At 35.0% G+C, this 20,915-nt stretch overlaps 1 protein-coding gene across 7 annotated transcripts in view; it reads left to right on the top strand.

The window, feature by feature from the left end:
- The window catches only part of FAM135A (family with sequence similarity 135 member A), an 80,177-nt gene extending 62,400 nt beyond the window's left edge, over positions 1–17,777 (top strand). For 5 of the 7 annotated variants that reach the window (XM_062572858.1, XM_062572857.1, XM_062572855.1 and 2 more), the window contains 4 exons: positions 1,998–2,149; positions 4,202–4,312; positions 15,210–15,323; positions 16,043–17,777. In XM_062572858.1, coding sequence (XP_062428842.1) covers positions 1,998–2,149; positions 4,202–4,312; positions 15,210–15,323; positions 16,043–16,248 — 583 coding nt within the window. In that variant the 3' untranslated portion in view covers positions 16,249–17,777. Of the gene's footprint in view, positions 1–1,997; positions 2,150–4,201; positions 4,313–15,209; positions 15,324–16,042 lie in introns of those variants that run through there. The other 2 variants (XM_062572862.1, XM_062572860.1) reach the window with 1 other exon arrangement.
- The last annotated feature ends 3,138 nt before the right edge of the window (positions 17,778–20,915 follow it).

Raw genomic sequence — 20,915 nt, 5'->3', positions numbered from 1 at the left:
AGTAATCTATTCTTTCTCTGAGTCTATACAAGTTAGAAGAATAAGTGTTTAATCTTTGAGGTACATTCACATAGCTAGTTGCAAGCACCTTTTTATCTCAAATCAGTGCCTCATGTTTCTGAAGTTTTAGTTCAGAGGTGTCCATATTCCTGACAGTGATTGATGGATCGTCACTGGTTTGTTTCCAGCAAGGAAATTGTCCTTGGTTATGATGCAGAAGGAGAGTTTCTTATTTTTTTATAGCATTGACTAAATAGTGAATAAAAAGATGTCAGAGAGCATTTGTGTTAATGTTCAGATCTTAGAAGACTATGTCTCTTTTTCAAGAGCTGTAAGTGTGATGGACATTTATCTTCAGGATAAACTAATTCAATTTCTGGAGATGTTTTGTTGTTTCTAAAAACATCTATGTGTTTGATTTTCTTACTCATATTTTTTAATGTATTCTAGAAGAATATTTTAAAATTTTAGTGTGCAAGAGTGCCAGCAGCTCAGTATTTTATTTTCCAAATATACCACTGTTATGCTCTTAAAGCAACTGTGTGGCAACACAGAGGATATGTATTTTTCATTCCTAAATTTGTTAGGCAAATCAAGCTGCAGTGGAGAACATCTGATACTGCAGCAATTTTGGTGATCTGGTAGTGAAAATGACTGGAAAGACTATGCATGTATGGTTAAGCTGTATATTGATAAGAAACAAATACCCTATTCTGTCACTGTAATACACTGTTGCATTAGAGGAAATGAGTTTAGGGCAACTCTGGCATTCAGTACCTTAATATGTTTGTTTGTTTTTTTTTTTTTTTTTTTTCATTTAGCCTTACATTGGAATTTTCGGAGTTAATAATTCTTTCTTGGGAAAAATTATACTATCAAATAATTTGTTACTACTATATTCTACGTAGACATACATAGCTTTGTTTTAGCAGTTTTTGTTTAAGAATGTAGTAATATACAGCAAAAGATGATCACAGGTATAATATTGTGGCACTCAAATGATCTGGCTGTAACAGTTCTGCCACAGATTTCCTGCGCATATTTGGCTGGTCACGTGTTCTCTTCATGTCCTGAGATTACATTTGTAAAGTAGAAAGGCATTTTGTCATTCTGCTTTTGTCCATCTTCTGTACTATACTTTTAAACTCAGTGTCTAAGATAGTGTGATCTTTACCTCACCAGGGATTTGTAAGCATAACAGCTGCATTAATAACGAGAGTAAGTCTAGTATCCCTGCTAGAGAAGTGGTATATACAGACTTACGTATTATGACAGTAGACAACACAGATCAAGTTAAAATTATTCTTGTAGATACATGAAGCTAAATAGAGTCCCATCAATCTTCCCCATAGCCTGATTAGTGAGAGAAACAACTAAATGCAATCAACTTCTTGCAGAGAGAGGTATTTTGCAATTGCCTAGCTCAAGCTGTTAATCACTACTTTTGGTCCAGTTGCTAAGCAGATTTGAGATATTGCTTCTGCTTTGAAATATCTAGAGTAAGAGAAGTGATGTTCTTCCTCCTCACAGGAGTACTTTCAGAGTCCTTCTCCTGCAGGTTGTTCTAGTAACTATCATGCATTTATCACATTGAATGCCATCATGTGTCAAAGCAGGGGTTTATTCAGTCATGCACATCTCAAAATATTTTCTAAATATTTGGTGGTAAGGGAAATACTCAAATATAATCTTGATCTTGGGTGGGAGAGGTTGGTGGAGATTGCTTGTTTTCTCTCTCTTTTCAAAAATCATGTGTAAAGTAATTGTAAGAAGCGGAGAATGTTTCTCAGGAATTTGTGCAGTTTGCGAGATATGGACAAGCTATGTTTTCTGTATGATCTAAAGTACAGACTTGTGTGTGAAAGCATTTTGCTAATTTCTTTTCCTATGTTCCTTCAGCATTTTATGTCATCAGTTTTATTTTTCACTATTAAAGAGCAAGAAAGAAAAAAAAGATTGCCATCTAGTTCTGTTATACTCTTTTTCTTTCTAAACAGCTTTATCGGACATTCACTGGGTAATTTAATAATCCGTTCAGTGCTCACAAGACCTCGGTTTAAATATTACCTCAACAAACTTCACACCTTCCTGTCCCTGTCTGGACCACATCTTGGTACACTCTACAACAGCAGTGCTCTTGTTAATACAGGTAACGCATTGTTTTCTGTATAATAAGTTTAGGGGAGGTTTTGTCCCTGAAATGGTCTCAGAAGTTCCAGGTAGGGTGCAGGTTTCTGCCTTACTTGGCTTATGAGAATGTGTCCTTGTTGTCATTGGGAAAGGCAAGGGTTGCAGAAATAAAGTATTGAAGTAGGAGATGACTGACACAGGAGTTTGCCAGCATGCTTGAACCAGGTTTTCTGTTGCACCTTAAAGAAATTTCAGCTTTAATGTGTTGAACTCCATTTATTATAAGCTACATTTTAATATACTTAATATGCAAATAAAGTAGTTAAAGTGCACTACAGGAATTCTGAACTATTAGTGATGTATTCTGTCTGTCAAAGTGACAACCTTTTCTTACATTAAGAAAGAAAGTCTGGATTTCTCTGAATTTTCCAGTGTGTTTTTTCAGCTGTGTGTATACTCTATGAATGGCTGTTTTTCTCTGCGCATTCTAAAGACTAACTGTAGCAGTAGGAAAACTTGTCGAAACTGCTGACTTCTGAAATAAATATGAGAAAATATTTTCAGATAGCCTAAAATTTTTAAATGAAGTACTAAGGATGAAAACTTTTTTCTGAGGTTACCACTTACCTCGATAGACCCCAAACAAAACTGAGTAGCACTTATTAAATATGAATGTGCTTATTAAACTATTTAAAACATGCTGAAGTACATGAAGGAATTTATTCTATGTAGTGCTGTATTAATGACTTACTGGCTTTTGTTTTCCTTCATACAAAAATCATGGAGGAAAAACTAGCTAACTTGTATGTGTTGTACCTAAAAAGAGTTGACATGATTTATTGGCTAATTGGAGTTATTGTTAGAGTTCACAGAAGTAGAAGAACATGAGAGCTGTTTGAATTTGGTTGAAATGGTACTGTATATAGTCCTCACTACATCATGGGTAAGGTTCACTTCAAGATCAAGACATTTACTTTGGGATTCACTGCAGGCATCTATCTGTTGGGCATCTAACTTAGTATACCTGTAGGCACTTATCTGCAAGTGTTTTGATGTGTAACTGAATCCCACCTTTTTGATAGACGTTCCCCAGCAGCATTAACACTCCTTTGCTTCTATAAATTGCAATATTCCAGGCTACAGAGAGGCATGGATATCTACTCGTTCATGTAATCACCAGCAAATGATGCTCAGTTATCTAAGATTAAAGATATTGAAGTATCATCCAAAGTACACTCATTGAAAAAATGGATTTCAGAAGCATTTCATCTTCTATAGTTGCAGAATGTACAAAACCTCCTTTTCATACAATAACCTTCCTCTACATTTTAGACTTTTAAGATTTTGTAAAATTATAATAATTAATGGTATTGTAGTCTACATTACTATATTTGTGTGCGTACATTAATGACCTTCAGTAAATTGCTGGGCAGAAGATAACTGTTTCCCTGAATGGCTTGAATCAGTGCATAAAGACATTATTGAGGATATAAGGCCTTGGTTGCTTGCTTTTCTTCTACTTGGCAAGAGATATAAGATTTGCTGAAAAGTCAGTTAGCTAGTTGGCTTAGCTCACTGACTAATAAAGAGGGGAGAACAGCTCTAGAAAAAGATGATTTTCCTCCCAGAAAATACTTCCTTCTGGTTGTAGTTAATGAATTAAATGATTCTATAAAGTTATTTTTAGAAGTTTGAGAAGTAAAACTTGCTGCACATTTCAACATCAGAACATTCTAATATTCTGTAAAATATTGAAATAAAATCTGTGAATTAGCTTACAGCTAACATATTAACATATTTTGACTTTTTGTAAGTACTTATTTTTCCTATGATGGCATATGCATTAGTGGAAATAATTTTCTTTATGCTTTATTACATATGCAGACAGCAAAGAATAATGTATAAAAGAAATTTAAAATGTTTCTGGGCTCCATAATGCTGACATGAAAAATAAAATGGTAGCATATGAGGAGCTAAATGTATGGGCTTTAGCTTTACATATTTTACTTGCATTTAATTACTTTTCATATTTTATTGTGGATCTATACTCATGTTGTACCTAACAATGCAGGTCTGTGGTTTATGCAGAAGTGGAAGAAGTCTGGTTCTTTACTGCAATTGACATGTCGAGACCATTCGGATCCACGACAAACTTTCTTATACAAACTCAGTAAAAAAGCAGGTAAGCTCTGCTAATGCTTACTACCTTCTAAAGACCACTGTACATAAATGTAAATAAGAAACCTAAAAATATTTGTCCAACCACCTCTTGTTTCAGTTTACTTAAAAGTTACTTTGGCTTTAGTACCCTATTCTTCAAGTAAAGTAAACAGTAGACGGTTGTTTTCCAGAGGTGGACAGTTACTTTCAGATATCCCTTCTTAACTTAATGAATGGAAGCAGCTACCATGCTGTATGTGTCAGCCACCTCTTCAGCCACTGAAGTTAGTGATTTCACTGTGATTAGTCAAGTACATGCACACTCATTTAGGATTACCTGTTTCTGTGTCTGTTTTTCTTGGGGTTATTTAAATATCTGCTGTAAAGTTTTTACTAGCTAGTCTTATATCCTCATTAAGTTGGTCTGGGAAGACATTTTTTTTTTTTTTTTTTTTGAAAGGGAAAGAGATGTTGAACCTAAGGTAATAGTTAAAATTAGGCAAGAGTGTTCACACTGTATCACTCATATAATTTTGTGGTTTGCATATTCTTATTTCAGCTGTTGATTGAGAGTCAGTTTGGGGGGTGAATAACATGCCACTTAGGGGGTTAAACATAACATTAAACATTATAAAGTTACTGCAGATTTATCATGCAAATATTTTCAAATATGTGTCAGCTAAGCATTCATGGAAACAAAGATGCTCATGGTGAGCACAGTATTGTTTTGTGGAAAATTTGGGCATGTTTCTCTATCAAATAGTTGTAGGCTTTCACCACTGAAATTTGGTTGAGAGCAAATTGGTGCAAAGATGTGGGCATGAGAAGACTGACAGGTCCAGCTCCTAATACCTTTGAAATAAAAATTCCAGGAACAGGAAGAATCAGAAAGGAGTAGGGAGCAAGAAGAAATATCTTATCCATGATGCGGATATTGAGTATTGTCTATTTTTCGAGTATTATTGTCTGTTCAAGAAATACCTATGTATTCTTTTGACAAACCTCTGTGACAGACTTTTAGAAAGACATAGATAGCATTGTCTTAAGAGTTTGTGACCCAAGTTTCAGATTTTATTCTCAAAAACTGTAGGAGGGCCCAAAAATGTTAGGGAATCATTTGGTTTCTGAAGATTCAGCTTCCCTTTTCTGCCTTTTTACTGAAGAGATGGAAAGAGCTGTATCTGGGGTCACAGCCTCATACAGCATCTGGTTTCCAGGTTCTCCAGTAAGCTTTATGCAAGGGAGAAGGAAAAGCTGGGGAGGAGGAGAGAGATGCGAAGAGTCTGGTAATACTATATAAGGGAAGAGAACGAAGGAGGGGAGGGAAGAAAAAAAAAAAAAAAAATTTTGCCTTTTTGCTTTCCCAAAAGAAGAGAAGGAGAAGAAGGTTTTCTTTTGAAGGGTGGATAAGTTCCTGTTCCACTGTAAAAGTTGGTATTTTTAACTCTTGACATGTGTACAAGGCATATTTCTGTCCTACCAAACTTCTGTTCAGTGGACATACAGTGTGGGCTATGCTTGACTGTCAAACTCCAGATGAGATGAGTTTGAGATTGCCCTAACTATGCAGTTCCTGTTTTCATTTTTTTGACCCAGAGAATTTGCATACTGTTATCCATAGGAATTATAAACATACGCTTTCCAGAAATCATTTTACCCTAAGCTGTGCACAAGATGTTCTGTCTACCAGTACTCAGCAACCACACTGTTAACAGGGGAGATGTAGTACTGATCTTTGCAGTTTGTGTTGATCTTTCTAGTTCTGTAGAACAATAGTCTAAGCTGCATTAGTATCTGTTGTTCCTTATTGTGATGTTTTCTTCAGATTCGGGCTTTGTAACTGGCAAAATCCGTAAGGTTTTTATCTATACTTTTTATTACCTATACTTTTTTATCCTTCATGCCAGCCCAGGTTTACCTTAGGACTTAAGAATGTGCTAGAAGCCATTCTCTTAAAGGATCAGTAGAATACCACTCTTTTCATCTTCACATCTATAGCTAGAGTTCACTGGGAAAACCCATCAAGAGTGGTCTCCCAATGCCTTCTCTGGCTTACAGGGCTCCAGACCATTCAACCAGTTCCAAAGACCAAACATTGGCTTTGGTGCTGTCACTTCTGTTCCATCAGTACTGTGAAGAAAGCCACCAGGCATATGACAGAAGCTAAAAATATCTTTCTCCTACTGTTGTAGAAATGGTTCTATCACGAGCACAATGCCTTGTGCCATGGATATCTGAGTATTGGCAGAAACAGCAGTATGAATTTTGGCTTGTCTTCTCACCTGCAGTCCTCTGGCAGCGAAAGCAGCTGCTGTTTCAACTCTGCTGTGGTCTAGCTGGTTTCCAGATCATCCCTAAAAGTGGCTGTGAATCTGGCAGGTGATATTTTTGAGAGTCAAGGTCTCAACCGTATTGGCGTAGGGTGGTTTGTGGGTCTAGTTCTCAAATTTATCAGAGGACATCATGTTGTTTAACCCCAGAGTGGGTGAAGTTCCTTCTTCCTGTCAATCATTCTAGGTAAGAGTAGAGTTGAGCATTTCCTCTTCTGCCTCTTAAAAGAAGCTCCAGTAAATACTAATACTTAACCACCATTCAGAAATGAGATTTTTGCTCATATCCATTCTCTGTTCTGAATCCAGAAGCACTACCATTTAACAGCAGAAATCTTGCAATCAAAACCACATTTCTGGTAACTCTTCTTCAGTACTGCTTCTGTCACAGCAATGCATTTGGAAGGATGTATGACAAACATTTTTACTGATCTTGCTTTTTCCTTCCCATTGGGGGAAAGTTTGGGCATCACCTCCGATCTTTGATCTCATAATTAGAAGCAAGCCTAGTTTGTCTCTCTGCCACTCCCAGAGTTTATGGAACATTTTCATTATTGTGAAAATGAAATTATCAGGACAGGATGATAGATAATTCATGTAACAATTTTATTCATAGATTTCTGTTGTATAGATAGACATTGATTTGTAAAATCATAAATGCCTTTCTTAAATGATTGATTCAATAAAATGTAGTATATGACAAGTGATGATGATGAAGCAAAGTCTCTGCTTTCCTAAATTAGTCTGTGGTTTGTCTACAAGCTAGTTTTGTTTTATGCACTTGATGGTGTGCTACTGTTGTAGAATACTTTGGAAAAGTACAATTCGTTCATTGTTTAGCTGTCAAGTTTCTTTGTTAGACAAGGGAAAGTGACCTTAAAAAGTCAGTGACCTTAAAAAGCCAATTTATACCTTATCTTTGAGCTTTAGAATTTGGAAAACAGAATAATATTTCAGGCAATATACAAGTTGCCATGTGAAAAGATATCTTTTATCGCAACAAATAAAAGCAGGCGATGAGAAGAAATTTGAGATTTAAACATTTGCCATTTCTGATCAGATTGTTATCTTATCTAAAAAAAAAAATCTGAATGTTTCCTTTCTCGACTTGACCATTCAAAATTCTTTTAAATTCAAGCTTTTCTTACCTTTTAAAATTATCATGATTGGGAATTGCTGTTAAGAACAAGATGTATCCATGTCTGCTCATAGCAACAAAATAGGATAGTTCAAAATGAAGAGAGTTAAAATTTATGCGAATTTCAGGATTTTCAGTTACTTTATGCACACATCACCTTTTATTGCTAGCTGAGAGATTTATATGTTTGTTTAGCCCAGTAGTAAATTTCATTTTCTGGTGTTGCTTCTTGATGATGATGAATTTATAGAATTATTTTACCTTTGGGAATAATCTCCTTGAAATTTGCTTGTCATATCTTTAGCAGCCACAATCTGTCTAGTATTTTCTGGGGTCTTGGAAATGACTGTTAATTTCATACTGTGACAAGAAATTACAACAGGTTGCCAGCTATGATGACAGCAAGCTGTTCAGTACAAAAAGAATTGTAGCAACCCAGATAAAAAAAAAATGCAAATGTTTGTGGTCTAGGTAAACATAATTTCATGTTAAAGTATTATGTTTCCAAAAATATATATTTCAAAATAACTTGATAAGAACAAAATTTTTAAACATGAAGATAAAAAAAATACATACTTAAATTATCTATTTTCTATTTACTTGGCTTTCAGACTTTTGTATGGTCTATTTATTTAGTGGAAATGAGTACTTTTTGTAACTGAACTGTTGACATTTACCACAAAACATACAAAACATTAGTTATGCAGATTCGTCCCTAAAAGGTTACTGGGAATTAGTTATTATTTGGAACTAGTGTGTGAAATAGTTGCTTATCGTAACGTCACATAGTGATTCAGTGACAAGTTCTGGGATGCACACAGATCTTGATTTCTGCTTTCACTTAATCTACTGATCTGTTAAACATTTTCAATAAGCTATAATTGCACCTTCATATTTATTTTCTAACATCAAATGTAAAAATAACTTAGTTTATGAAACGTAAGTGTTCATTGGTATATCACTGAAATAATCGGATTTTTTTTTCTTTTAACAAAAGAAGGGTGTACATTTGATCAGTGTATTCAAATACGTAATTGTTTCAAGTTGGAGCATATTGTGATTTTTGTTGAAGGAAGCAGAAAGACAGTAGCTCCAATAAAAGTGAAGATGCTTTCAGATGTAACTGGAGCACTGTCCCATGCACTTCTCCCAGCTTCTCTAATTCACTTTGTCTTGTGCAAGGTAAATGAGAAGCTTTTTTCTCTCAGATTAGAATATTATGTTTCTTTATTCACATTGTATACTCAGCTAGTTATATGCTTCAGCAAAAATTACAGACTCCAGAGTCTAAGAAAATATACTGTAAATTCTTGCTTTGTAGCCATTGCAACCCAGCAAATCTGTCCTTTCCTGCTCATGGTGCTTCAGATAGTCATTTTGACAGGTTCAGAGACCCTGCTTAGCCTGATGCGTTAAGAAGTTGCCAGTCAGAGGGGAACAATTTCATTTACATGTAGGCTGGTTCTGATGTTCTGCTTTGTCTAAGAAAAGTGTCAATGACCTGTAATATTTGGCTTTAGTTTAGTTTTGAACAAGTCTCTTGTGTGTGAATACTTTGTCTAGAACTCCAGTACTGCTTAGTATAAATATAAAAACAAAGACTCCATTTCTATCAGTTGGTCTTTGAGAAGCTCAAGTTTCTGTAGCCAGTCACCAGAAACAACTTTAGCATCTCCCTGCAGGGCCTCCCTTAGTTTGATACAATTTTGATAGATTCTTTGCAATTAAGGGCTTGCCCAGTAAAGTAGAGTGACATCAAAACTTTTGATAGAACTAGTTCTCCTGTAATGAATGATTATGTGTGTGAGAACCATAGCCTGCTGAGGTTGGCTACCATAAAGTAAACCTTGAAACGCTGCTCTCTGTTGAGAAGTTATGCCAATTACGAACTATTTGCTCACTGTAGGGAACATTTCCTGCAACATATTTTGGAGTTTCAAGTTCTTCTACCTCAGATTTAGTTTTGTAGTTTTCTGAAGTCTTATTTGTCAGCTGTAGAATGGGCCTGTGCTAGTACTTTAGTTTGGCTCAGGAGTGCATTTGGAAGCAGATGTCTTCATCATCCCCATTTACCTCAGAGCACAGCTAATGAGCTTTATGAACAGCTAATGGACTTATCCATAGGACCAGACTACAGCTCATCCAAATTAAACTCCCCTGAAAATGGGCAATTATGATGAGTAAGGGATTCTCAGTACCAACAGATTTGCTTTACAGTTCTGTTTCTTTTATGCTACACTGTTCACAAAGGTAAAGATGTATCCTTAGTCTCTTCCAGGATATTTTTGTACTTAATAGGTAAGCTTATATTCAAATGTCACAGTTTTTCCATGGAGTTTGGTTAGCAGAATTCTGATATGCTTATTTATTGCTTTATTCTCCCCCTTTAAAATGTGAATTTTCCTAATCTCTGAAGTGAAGAAGTTCTAGTTTTCATTTATGTCCACATTAACAGCAGATAAGCATTGAACAAGCTTGGTTGACATGTTTTTTGCTTTGAGGTGACTGTTGCACACAGGATGCCCACTTAGCTGAGTTGGTGCTGTTTGGCTTTGTGGAAGGAGGAAGCATTTCACCTCTTGACTGGAGGGAGAACTTTTTTATAACTCAGCATGGGAATGGGGCTAGAAGTGAAACAGCATAACTACTGGTCGTGTGGCATGGAGACTGACCTAACCAGTTCTGCTAAGAGCTAGGACTTCCCAGCTCTCTGTAGCTCTATACCAACAAAGTTGAAAAGATTTGGTAGGTTCTGTAGCATCTGCAGCCAAGCTCTTTGAAGTAAAGTCTTCAAGGCAGAGTTTGAGCTGGCATGAAACTCTGAATTGGCACAAATCTAACTCCCTAATCAGCCTTGTAGAATTGCCACAGAAAGTCTGAGCTGTTTTGCATTTGGACCTCAGTGCACTCAGCATCTCAAGATTTTGAGTTTTTGGAGTGCAAATCTAACTTTGTGTGTGATGTGTTAGCTTTACAGAGTAGTCCAGAAGGCCAACTGTGGGAGAGATGGCTGCATTCTGGGGCATAATTTCTAACCCCCCTTTTTCCACACTTCATTTATGCCAGAGCTTCCAGATCCCTCTTTCCAGATCAGTTTGTGAATGGATAGAATTGTAGGAAACATCAGGAGTATTGTACTTTGACAGAACTGAGAAGTTTTCTTTGACTCAAAACTTCACCAGATATGACCCTGAGCTACCTAATTTAACACCAAAGTGGGCAGTCTTTTGAGAAAGGGGGTAAGATGAGGTGATCTCCAAAGGTCTCTTTTAACCTAAACTGTTTTATTCCAGGATTTTATGATTAGCACGTTGCTGAGCAAAACAACAGCTTGCTTATGGAATCAGATGGTGGGACTTTGGTTTTTTAAAGCTATTTGTAAGTGATTTTAATTCGATTGTGCTCAGTAACTCTGGCATTCATAGTGAATATTGTTCACTGCAAACAGTATAAGCCTTGTTTTGAATGAGTTGAAGGAGATATAGCATTTTGTTATCTCTTTTGTCATAGAAGTGTCAGAGAAAATCAGTAGCCTGTTGTTCCATTAACCATTTGCTCCATCTCTTGTTACTTACTTGGATATTGACTATGCTTAGAAGGCAGATTTCATAATAGAACTACAAAGTCTTCTGATTCTGACACTAGAGTTTATACAAAAAGATTAAATCTTTGACTGTAGTTAGTTGTGGGTTATCAGGTCTCTCTATACACTGCTCCAGATTCACCCAGTTGAAAATTTATTAAAAAAAAAAAAAAATTGTAGCTGTTGTCAATTCAGTAATGACTAATAATGCTATTATTTGAGAATTCACTCATCTGCTGACATATATGAAATTCCGCACATGCTTAAATTAACTTTGGCTGAGACTGAAGTTTCTTTAGAAGATGAGGAATACAAATATGGAAAGCCCAGAAAAGTTTCCTTACCACAGAAGAGAACATTCTGTATATGGGATAGAGCTTATTATTTCAGCAATAGTCTTTCAGTTGCATTGTTCTTTTCAAACTATCCCAAATCCTGTTGAAAAATTTAGACAGTATTTTCTAGATAATGAAAAGCTCAGTTTTTTTTTTAAGAGTACTTTGCAAAAATTATGTGATGAGTCCAAATGTGGGAGTTCCCCCCCCCCCCCAATGGAATTAGATTTTAATCTTCTAGCACTTCTGCCTAATTGCAACAATTCTGGAAATGTTGACTTAATTAGATTTTTTTAATTCAGTAGCTGAAAATTTTACTTCACAAGAAAATATGGATCATTGATTACTTTGAATAATTGTGTCGTAAGTTTGAGTTTTATTTTTTGTTTTCGTTTTTTAATACTTCCAATAAGTTTATGTGGCAGGTCTCTTATGGCATAGGTTTTTTGTCTTTTTGGAGGGAAAATTAAGATGTGGATCATATGAATTAACTGAGCTTTATTCTTGTCCTCAATTTATTGCTGAATTTCTGATTTAATTAAAGGCAGAATATATTCAAAGTCCAGGAAGTAAATGAAAACAACAAAATATAAAGATGATTGAGGTGGCAAATTTTTACTGCTAAATAAAAGAAAGAATATGATAAGTTAGTTCGTTGGACGGTTCTCCAAAAGCACGTTTAATTTGGGCACAGTTTAGCATTGCACGCTTCCGTATTTGACATCCTTCTCTGATTTTGTCCTGGGTATTATCTTAGGCTTTTCAGAGCGCATTAAGGAAGCTGTTGAATACTGTGCAGTTCCTTTGCATTGATGAATGGTTCAGGGGTTTCTAATGTATTAGAAGGTTGAGAGGTTATATGTTTTTATTCTCCATTTCAATTCTTCTCTTTCTTGGAACACCCATCCATAGTCATAGGGGTCACACAAACCATGTCAGAATAAAAAAGAAGATATAAGAATACAAGAAGAATAAACCAGAAGATTCACACTTTTTCTTCATCATAAGTGCAAAGGGTCATCCAAAGCAAAACCCAAGAAGAACAGTTAGACAATAAAATTCATGATTATGAAATACTCTATATGCCTTCCGAGTCCCTATTGAAATGCTTTTCTCAAAAGTCTTAGTCAAAAGTGGGTTTCTACTGCAGAAAACAAATGTCTTGTAATGAAAGATTACTGATATTTATCATGGCTAAAATTAAGGCAAGCTCAAGACATTCTTGCTGTGAATTTGGAGTGGAATTTAAAGCATAAAATGAGTCACTGTCACCAAAAGAGGGAAGTCGTATTTATTAGATTGTGATGTCTTAAGCTTGTGTGTTTTCTGTTTGTTTGTTCTTATTGCACACCAAGCTGAAAAAAAGTCTATTAAATGTTGATTGATGTAGACAGATGTTCCTCTAATGAATCCTCAGGACATTCCTTCTTTCCTTCTGTCCTTCCGCAGGTTGATTAAAAAATCTAGGCAGTCCACTTCTCTCTACCTTTTGCAGGAACCGTAATGGATATTTCTCGTGGGGAAGCTTATATCAAAAATACTTAATACAAGGTACCTAGACATCCAAGGAATTGGCAAAATTATCGCAGATCAGCCTGCAGGGAACTCCTATCTTTGATTTATTCCAAATGTGTTATCTTCAGCTCAGTTCAAAGTTTTGGAACTGGCATCCACATCTGTGCATAAGATTTTCTGCAGTCATTTTTCATCAGATGTCAAATAAAAGATCCTAGTGATTTAGTTCATTATCTGAGATAGAGTTGTCTTTCATGGACACATAGTACCAAAAAATACCTGCTTATTATTTCAAGGGGACTGAATCCAAGATCTCTATTGGATACATTTTCTATACATTTTTATAGATTTCTAGATTTTTTATTTATCAATTTCCTTTGAAATCTAGGAAGCTCCACTTACCTTTTACATACTAAAGTTGTTCAGCATTGTTTTTGTAGCTGACTTGGTTTTGGGATATAGTCTTCATACAGTCTATAAAATACTGGAAATTTAGGAAACAATATCCGGGAAGAAGGAAAGGTGTTTTACTTTGGAATCTATTCTCCTCTTTAAGAATAAAGATATATTAATGCTTACATATATTCTATCTGAACACAGAGAAACTAAAACTCAGGAGTTTATCCCTGCAGTATAGCTTCTGAAAAGCAGATAGTAAATCATTTATTTTTCTTACTGCAGTAATTTATCTCTTTTTTGTTGTTTTAATGAAAGAAAAGTTTGATTTATATGAAGTGTTTGCTACAGATTCAGAGTAGCACCTTTGAAAAATTATTTTATTTTCAATCTTTCTATAATTTTTAAAATATACTAAGTAAATTCTGTAAATGAACAAAGGAAGGGTTAGAGACCATTATTCTCCAGAACTTAAAAATAGGGCTGATTGATATCCCCACTGTGAAACTAAGCACTGATGTAAATGTGGTTAGATCAAGTCTGCTCATGAGATGTAAGCACCTAACACCTACGAGATTCCTGAAGAACAAGCCAAGCTGGCTGCTTTTGAGTACAGCTTCCTCTTACATGCACCTAAATTTTTTAAGTGTTCGCCGATTTTTGCCTAGCTGTTCCCTTTGTATTTAACTGCAGCTGGCTGTGATATTCAGAGGGGCTGTTCTAAGGCAGAGGCTGCCAATTTTCCCTAAAAATCCACTGTATTCTGGCTTAAGCAGATGGACAGTACTAAGAGTCTGCTGAAGTTTTTTGGAGAACTCATTAAGGTTAAATATGTTGAGAACTATAACTTCCTCACTAATGGGGGGATCCTACCTTTGCATCATCTTATTATTAGACTACTTACCCAAGAAGTAGGAAATCTGGGTTTATTTATAACAGGAATCTGGAAAGTTGTGTTGGGTAGACCCCTATCTGGGGCTAAAACTGGCCAAATCTTATAGCAAGATAGTGCCTAAAAGAGGCACGTATGTTAGGTGGGCTATATTACATTCATCATTATGCTATGCATTAATCCATGTGCAGCTACACTGTTGACTGAAATACCAGGGAAGACAAGGCATCAGTCATCTTTAGGTTTCTTTAAGCAATGTAAAGGCTTTACTCCCTTCTGTCATCCAGAAACTGTACAGTTTATTCCTATATCCCCTCCATCCTAAAACACAAGACAAAGGTTTGAACCATAACCTTTGGTTAAGTAGGAATCATCAGAATCATAGAATGGTAAGGTTGGAAGGGACCTCTGGAGATTACCTAGTCCAACCCTCAAATGAGTAGCCTGTATGGAGATTGAACCTGCAACCTTGTCATTAGCAGCACCCACTCTAACCAACCGAGATAAACCTAACACCTCAAATCAGTCAAATCCAAGTGTATTAAAATATGTACAGTACCCAACAGTTAGTTCTCTTGCTGTACCTATTGTAATTGATTTTTCTACCTTTTTTTTGTACAAGGACTTGTAATAAGTTGGTTCCCAATTTTAGCTATAAAATGTTTAATTATTCTGTAGTAGTTGTCAAGAGACTCGTTATAATACATATTTTTTCCCTCTTTTCCTATAGGTCTTCATTACTTCAAAAACATAGTGTTAGTAGGATCTCTGCAGGATCGTTATGTTCCTTATCACTCTGCTCGCATTGAGATGTGTAAAACAGCTTTAAAGGATAAGCAATCAGGTAATAAATATTCTCAAAAAAACTCCACTGAGATTTAACCTCATAGGTCTCAGATTCATCCCATTTAATTTTAGGTGCTTTATAGAAGCCCCTCAATTAAGTCTTTAGTCACCCTGGGCTTACTCTTCAGGAACGAAGAGAGAGAAATCCATGTGAGAGCTGAACTGCTTTCTGCATTTGTCCTGTTTTGTTAAATGCGGAAGGAGATGGGACTGAATAAATTGCTAACTTAGAAGCTTTGATGAGATGCTGTAAATTAGGTGAGATGAACACAGCCCCTGATGTGTTACTCAACAAACAGGCAGCACAAATAGCTTTTGAGGACATCAAGTTGTAGTTGCAAGCACACTGGCTTAATATTAGCATTTGAAAGGAAAGGTACTTATTTTCAGAGATGGCAGGTTATTATATTTATTGAAAGATATTCTAGCACAATTATATTCTAACATTATTTATTGACAAGTAAATACCTTTTAAATTGCCACTATAATAAATTAGTATGATAAATGTATGAACAATAAAATATGCGAGATATAAATTTTTTTTTCAAGTATTTCTGTGGAAATTAAATTTCCTATATTCTATCTTAACAGAGAAACAGCATGACATGCATTCCCTTTCTTATTCTGGAATGCATATATTTTCAGTTAAAGGTCATAGAATCATAATTGCTTCTGATGATTCATACAGTACAGCTTATTTCTATTTTTCCTTTACAGGACCAATTTATGCTGAAATGATCCAGAACCTGCTTCTACCAGTTCTTCAAAATAAGGAATGTAATTTGGTTCGTTATAATGTAATTAATGCATTGCCCAATACAGCAGATTCTCTCATAGGAAGAGCTGCACACATTGCTGTTCTTGATTCAGAAATATTTTTAGAAAAATTCTTTCTTGTTGCTGCCCTAAAATATTTCCAGTAGAGAAAAGTGTTGTAAGAGACTTGGTTATTACCTCATTAACAGATGAATCAAATAATGTGTGGTATTAAAGTATAGCTGCAGCTGTATTTTAGGAGATATTTATACTTTTTATATGGAAGATAATTTATATCATCCACACTTAGGGCTTTTTAACATCAACTTTACTTTCTAGGCAATGTGGCTGTGCAATATTTTTTTTTTATTTTGTTCTTTTTACTTTTCTATTACTTTTTCTTAATTTTGGGTACCTAATTATTTCAAGATTAAAGCTCAGTGTGTACTTTTGGTTGGAGTATTATCGGTTCTTAGACTTAAGAAGTCAGTATTACATGGCTACATTTTACTAGAGGCTTTAGATGCCAAAATAATTTGGAAATTAAAAAATTCTAATAAGGTATTAAGCATTCAGTTGTATTTTAGCACTGCAGAAAGTTTAACTGGAAACACAATAAGCTGCTAAAATACTGGATATTTGAAAATGACTATATTTGTCGGTTTCACAAAGAAGACCACTACTGAGTTGTCTGTTTAGATATCACTACATCTTAACAGTTTTCTACAAAATCATTATCATCCTTATTAAACATGTTATGCCTGTGGGAATATATTTTCTACTGATCTCAAAAACATATTAGTTTACATATTTACTTTGATTACTGGAACTTCAGTTTTCAGAAGCAAATGACAACTAAGGATTTTTGAATGTTTAATGATAGCTGCCTTCAAATAATTGAGGTTTTGCAAAATTTATTAAAATTACTCCTTACTCTGTCAAATCTTCATATGAACATGGACAGTTTTACATGGACTTCCTTGTATGTACGTAAAATAAGTAAATGTTATAAATTTCTGCAATACTTTTATGAATTTAAGCAATTTTTAAATATTGTTAAAATGTTTTATTGACTACAAAGTATTGTAAATATAAATCAATACATCCTGAAATGGGACAATATTATAAACTTTACCTGTTTAGTGATACAGATAAAATGTTTTTGATATTACGGGAACGTTAAAGTCTATTGACTTTTTACTGGTGCTGAATAGCATTAAGTTTGGTTTCTCTTTCCTTCCCTTTCATGTATTTCCAACAACAGTTCACTAAAGGTAGGAAAAAAGGTTACATGTGCATTCACTAAGTGTAATGAACTTTTTTTGAAAAATACAAAATTGTTGTATAATGCATGTTTATTTTTAGCATTGTATTATTGCATCTGGTGTTAATAAAATGAACAAATGACTCTAATGGAAGCAATTAAAGAAACTGAAATCTGCTATTTACCAAAATTCTGGGGAGGCTTTATATGTTTTGTATTATTTGAAATGAATACAGCAATAACAGTTTTTAATGAAGTAATCTTGCATTTGATATGGTTTGTTAATGTAATCTTTGTAATTTATTTCTTTTGCTGTAGCTTAAGAGTTTCAGATGAGCACCTGTAGTTTGGCAATGTATACACTAAAAAGAATATTGTATTACTAAGTTGCATCTGACAAGTCCTTATAATGACAGAAAAATATCTTAAATACATTCCCATTCTAAAAATGTCTATTTTTATTAATAATTTTTATTTTATGACCATGTTGCTATGTGGTAAATACTTAAATTATGTTCCAACATCTCAACTGTCTTTGGATAACAGTATTCTAGTAGCTGGCTTGTAGCTAAATTTTTAATATCAGCTTAGGGAGCTAAATCTACAAAATAATTTTCTTTGATTTACAATGATCAATTTAAACTACTCAATACATAAGTTTTTTGACATTTCTGTCACTATAGGAAAATGTCTCTGGAAATCTAAAAATCTACGTAGAGCATGCTTTTGTGATTAGCACATCAGAAATGAAGTGTAGCCACTTTTTTCTTAATCCTAGATCCCATGCATTTAAGCAGGCTTGAACTTTGTTTTATGAAGAAAATGGAGGCTGTAAGAAATCATATGATATTTAGATACAAGTTTGCCAAGGACAGGCCAAATTTAACAGAACTTTAACTTCTTTTTCTCTTCCCTACTTTGTATTACCCAGTGCAATCCATTTGTGGTCTGGTAGTCCTGTCAGTCCTGTATCTTTGTGGTGCTGTTTTATGACCCATAAGTCCCAGATAAATGGCCACTACTTGTCTGCAATAAGATGATACTGAGTAGCATGATGAGGCCAGTGTGCCCTTGAAGCATACGAAGTTTCATATTTGCACTTAGAAGCTGTATGACACTTGTAGCTGCAGTATGAGCAACATATGTGATAGATCTTTGAAGTTCTGGACAGCTGTGTGTGTGTTGCATGGCATACCCCCCCATATTCTGGGATTTCCTAGATAGAAATACGGGACTTTTATACGTAATCAGATGCATGAAGAGCCATAAAGCGCTTCATCTCCTTCCCCTCTTCTGCTTGAATCAGGGCTTCATCTTCCTGTGGTGACAGTGACCTCTCCTTTTATTATAGCGCTGAGTAAGCATCCCACAGCTACTTGAAAAGAGAAATATGTTGCTTCAGGTGCTGCTTATAGAATGGGAGACAAAAATGAAGCTCTAAGCATTCGTCTAGAAATCTGTCAGTCTCATGTTCCCATAAGGCATTATGTTGCTGATGTTATTTCACAAAATTCCCAATGATAGTATTAGGAGGTCATTGCCTAAGATGAGATTATGTATTTAAACATTTGTTTGTATGTAGTATATCTAAATGAGCTCCTTGGTTTGTGTTTGAATCTTCTATCAAAATTAAACTTTCTAATCTCATAGATCTGGAAATTGCTACTAATTGGGAAAAAGGGATAATACTCTATTGAGGAAGTCACCAGACTTTGCAGCAGGCTAGGAAATTCCATGTTGATGGAAAATTTATTCTATAGCCACAAAATATCCTTCGTTTCAGGCCTATTTTATGTGTGCAGCCCCAAACGGGTATGTTGTTCAGATAGCCAGACAGGAAGCAAGAAGGATTTAGGCAGAATCAGCATATTTGCTTGCTGCCTGTGGCAGTGGTTGCTGGTGATATTTTCCAGATGAGCCAGATTGTAAGCTGGCCATGTGGGCTATCTGAATTGACCAGTTTCAGAGTAGGTCTCAACTCCAGCTTATTTAGGTCTCAACTTCCCTACTTTTTAGAAAATTATTAGAAAATTTATCTAAATTTATTAGAAAATAAAGTAGAACACAATATAGTTTGACTCGTCCTTGTGAGGCGAGGCAAGCTGGAGAGTGAGAAATAAGTGATCAGTAAGCAGCATGAAGAAAACTGAAAAAAGAAAATACTGCATTTAACTGCAAAATGGCAAATTCTGTGGCAAATGCTACATTCATATTTACCTGTGTTCAGATTCACTACTTCCTCAACCACAAGATCTAAAAATACATTATTCAGGAGTAAAAAGTTAATTTTGCATTTTTACAAGAATAAAAGAAAGGAAGACTAGAAAAGATTCCTTTGTAGACCTCAGCTGATTTCTTAGGTGGAAGAATCGTTAATAATTAATCTTACATAGTTATTTCATTCTTACCATTTGAGAATTGATGCATTTTAGCATGATTTTTATGAATTTGCCTTAAGCTGTTGAGGAATAGAGCTTACTATTAACTGGTACCTGCAGACAATTTGATACATGAATATTTTTAAGGTAGGGAATTCATTGTAGCTTTTACTATATTGACCTCATAGCTGATAAGTTCCTCAACATGCCATAGAATTATTTTTTTTCTTGCTGTTTGTGGTAGCAGGAGCAATTTTTTCTGCATGAACCATCAGTAATCATCTTTACTGTCTGTAGTCTAGAAGCCCAGCATCTTGCTCTTAGAATAGAGGATATTTCATTATTTTTTGTCTCTAATGTCCAATTAACCATGTTATAAAAATCTGATTGAGAAAATGTCACACATAAGGCAGTCAATTAAATTTAATGACTTTCAGTGTAGGCACTGCCAGATGCCAGATAAACTCAGTGGAGCATCACTGTTATTAATTTACCACGTAGATTTAAACTCTTCAAATGTGAACACAAAATGCTATTTTGTATTCCAGTCTCTATGAACGGCTGAATGAAAATTGTTTTCTGTAGTTTAGTAGTATCTCCAGACAGAGACTTCTGAGTTCTTTTATTGAAGAACAAGGTCATCTGGAGATGTCTGAAGAGCAACTAAAACCAAATGTTGCCATATCCAATTTTAACAGGGGTTTCTGAGCTGCACCATATGCACCCAAATGTTGTCTAGCGCAGGTTTAGATTCATGCTGAGAGAGAGTAAACAGAATTCAAAACCCTTTCACAGTGCATAAGCTTGGAAGTTGAAAAGATGTAGTCTGTATTGCTGTCTTGTTCAACAATGGGATTTTCTTTGTTACTTTTTGCTGCCTTCTTCATGGGGGGTGACTAACAGCTACTCAAGTGCAGAAAAGGCATCGGCTGTGGCATAGGTGTTAATACAACTGAAGACAGTCAAATTTATTGTTAAATAATATAATTATGAGAACAAATTGTAAAATTATTTCTAAAAAAAACCCAATTCTTTCTGGCTTAGAAATTTTCCTTTTCTCCCTTTGTAGCCAACAGTTCCTTCAAAAGAGCACAGAGTTGTTCTTACTCCGGTTATATGGGTCCCTGTATACCCTTGGATGACTGAGAGATTTTCACATACTATTTGCCTATCTGAAAACTCAAAAATTTGG

Source organism: Rhea pennata, chromosome 3 (assembly GCF_028389875.1).
Source record: "Rhea pennata isolate bPtePen1 chromosome 3, bPtePen1.pri, whole genome shotgun sequence".
In the NCBI taxonomy this organism is placed as follows: domain Eukaryota; kingdom Metazoa; phylum Chordata; class Aves; order Rheiformes; family Rheidae; genus Rhea; species Rhea pennata.
This window is presented reverse-complemented; position numbering and strand designations above follow the sequence as displayed.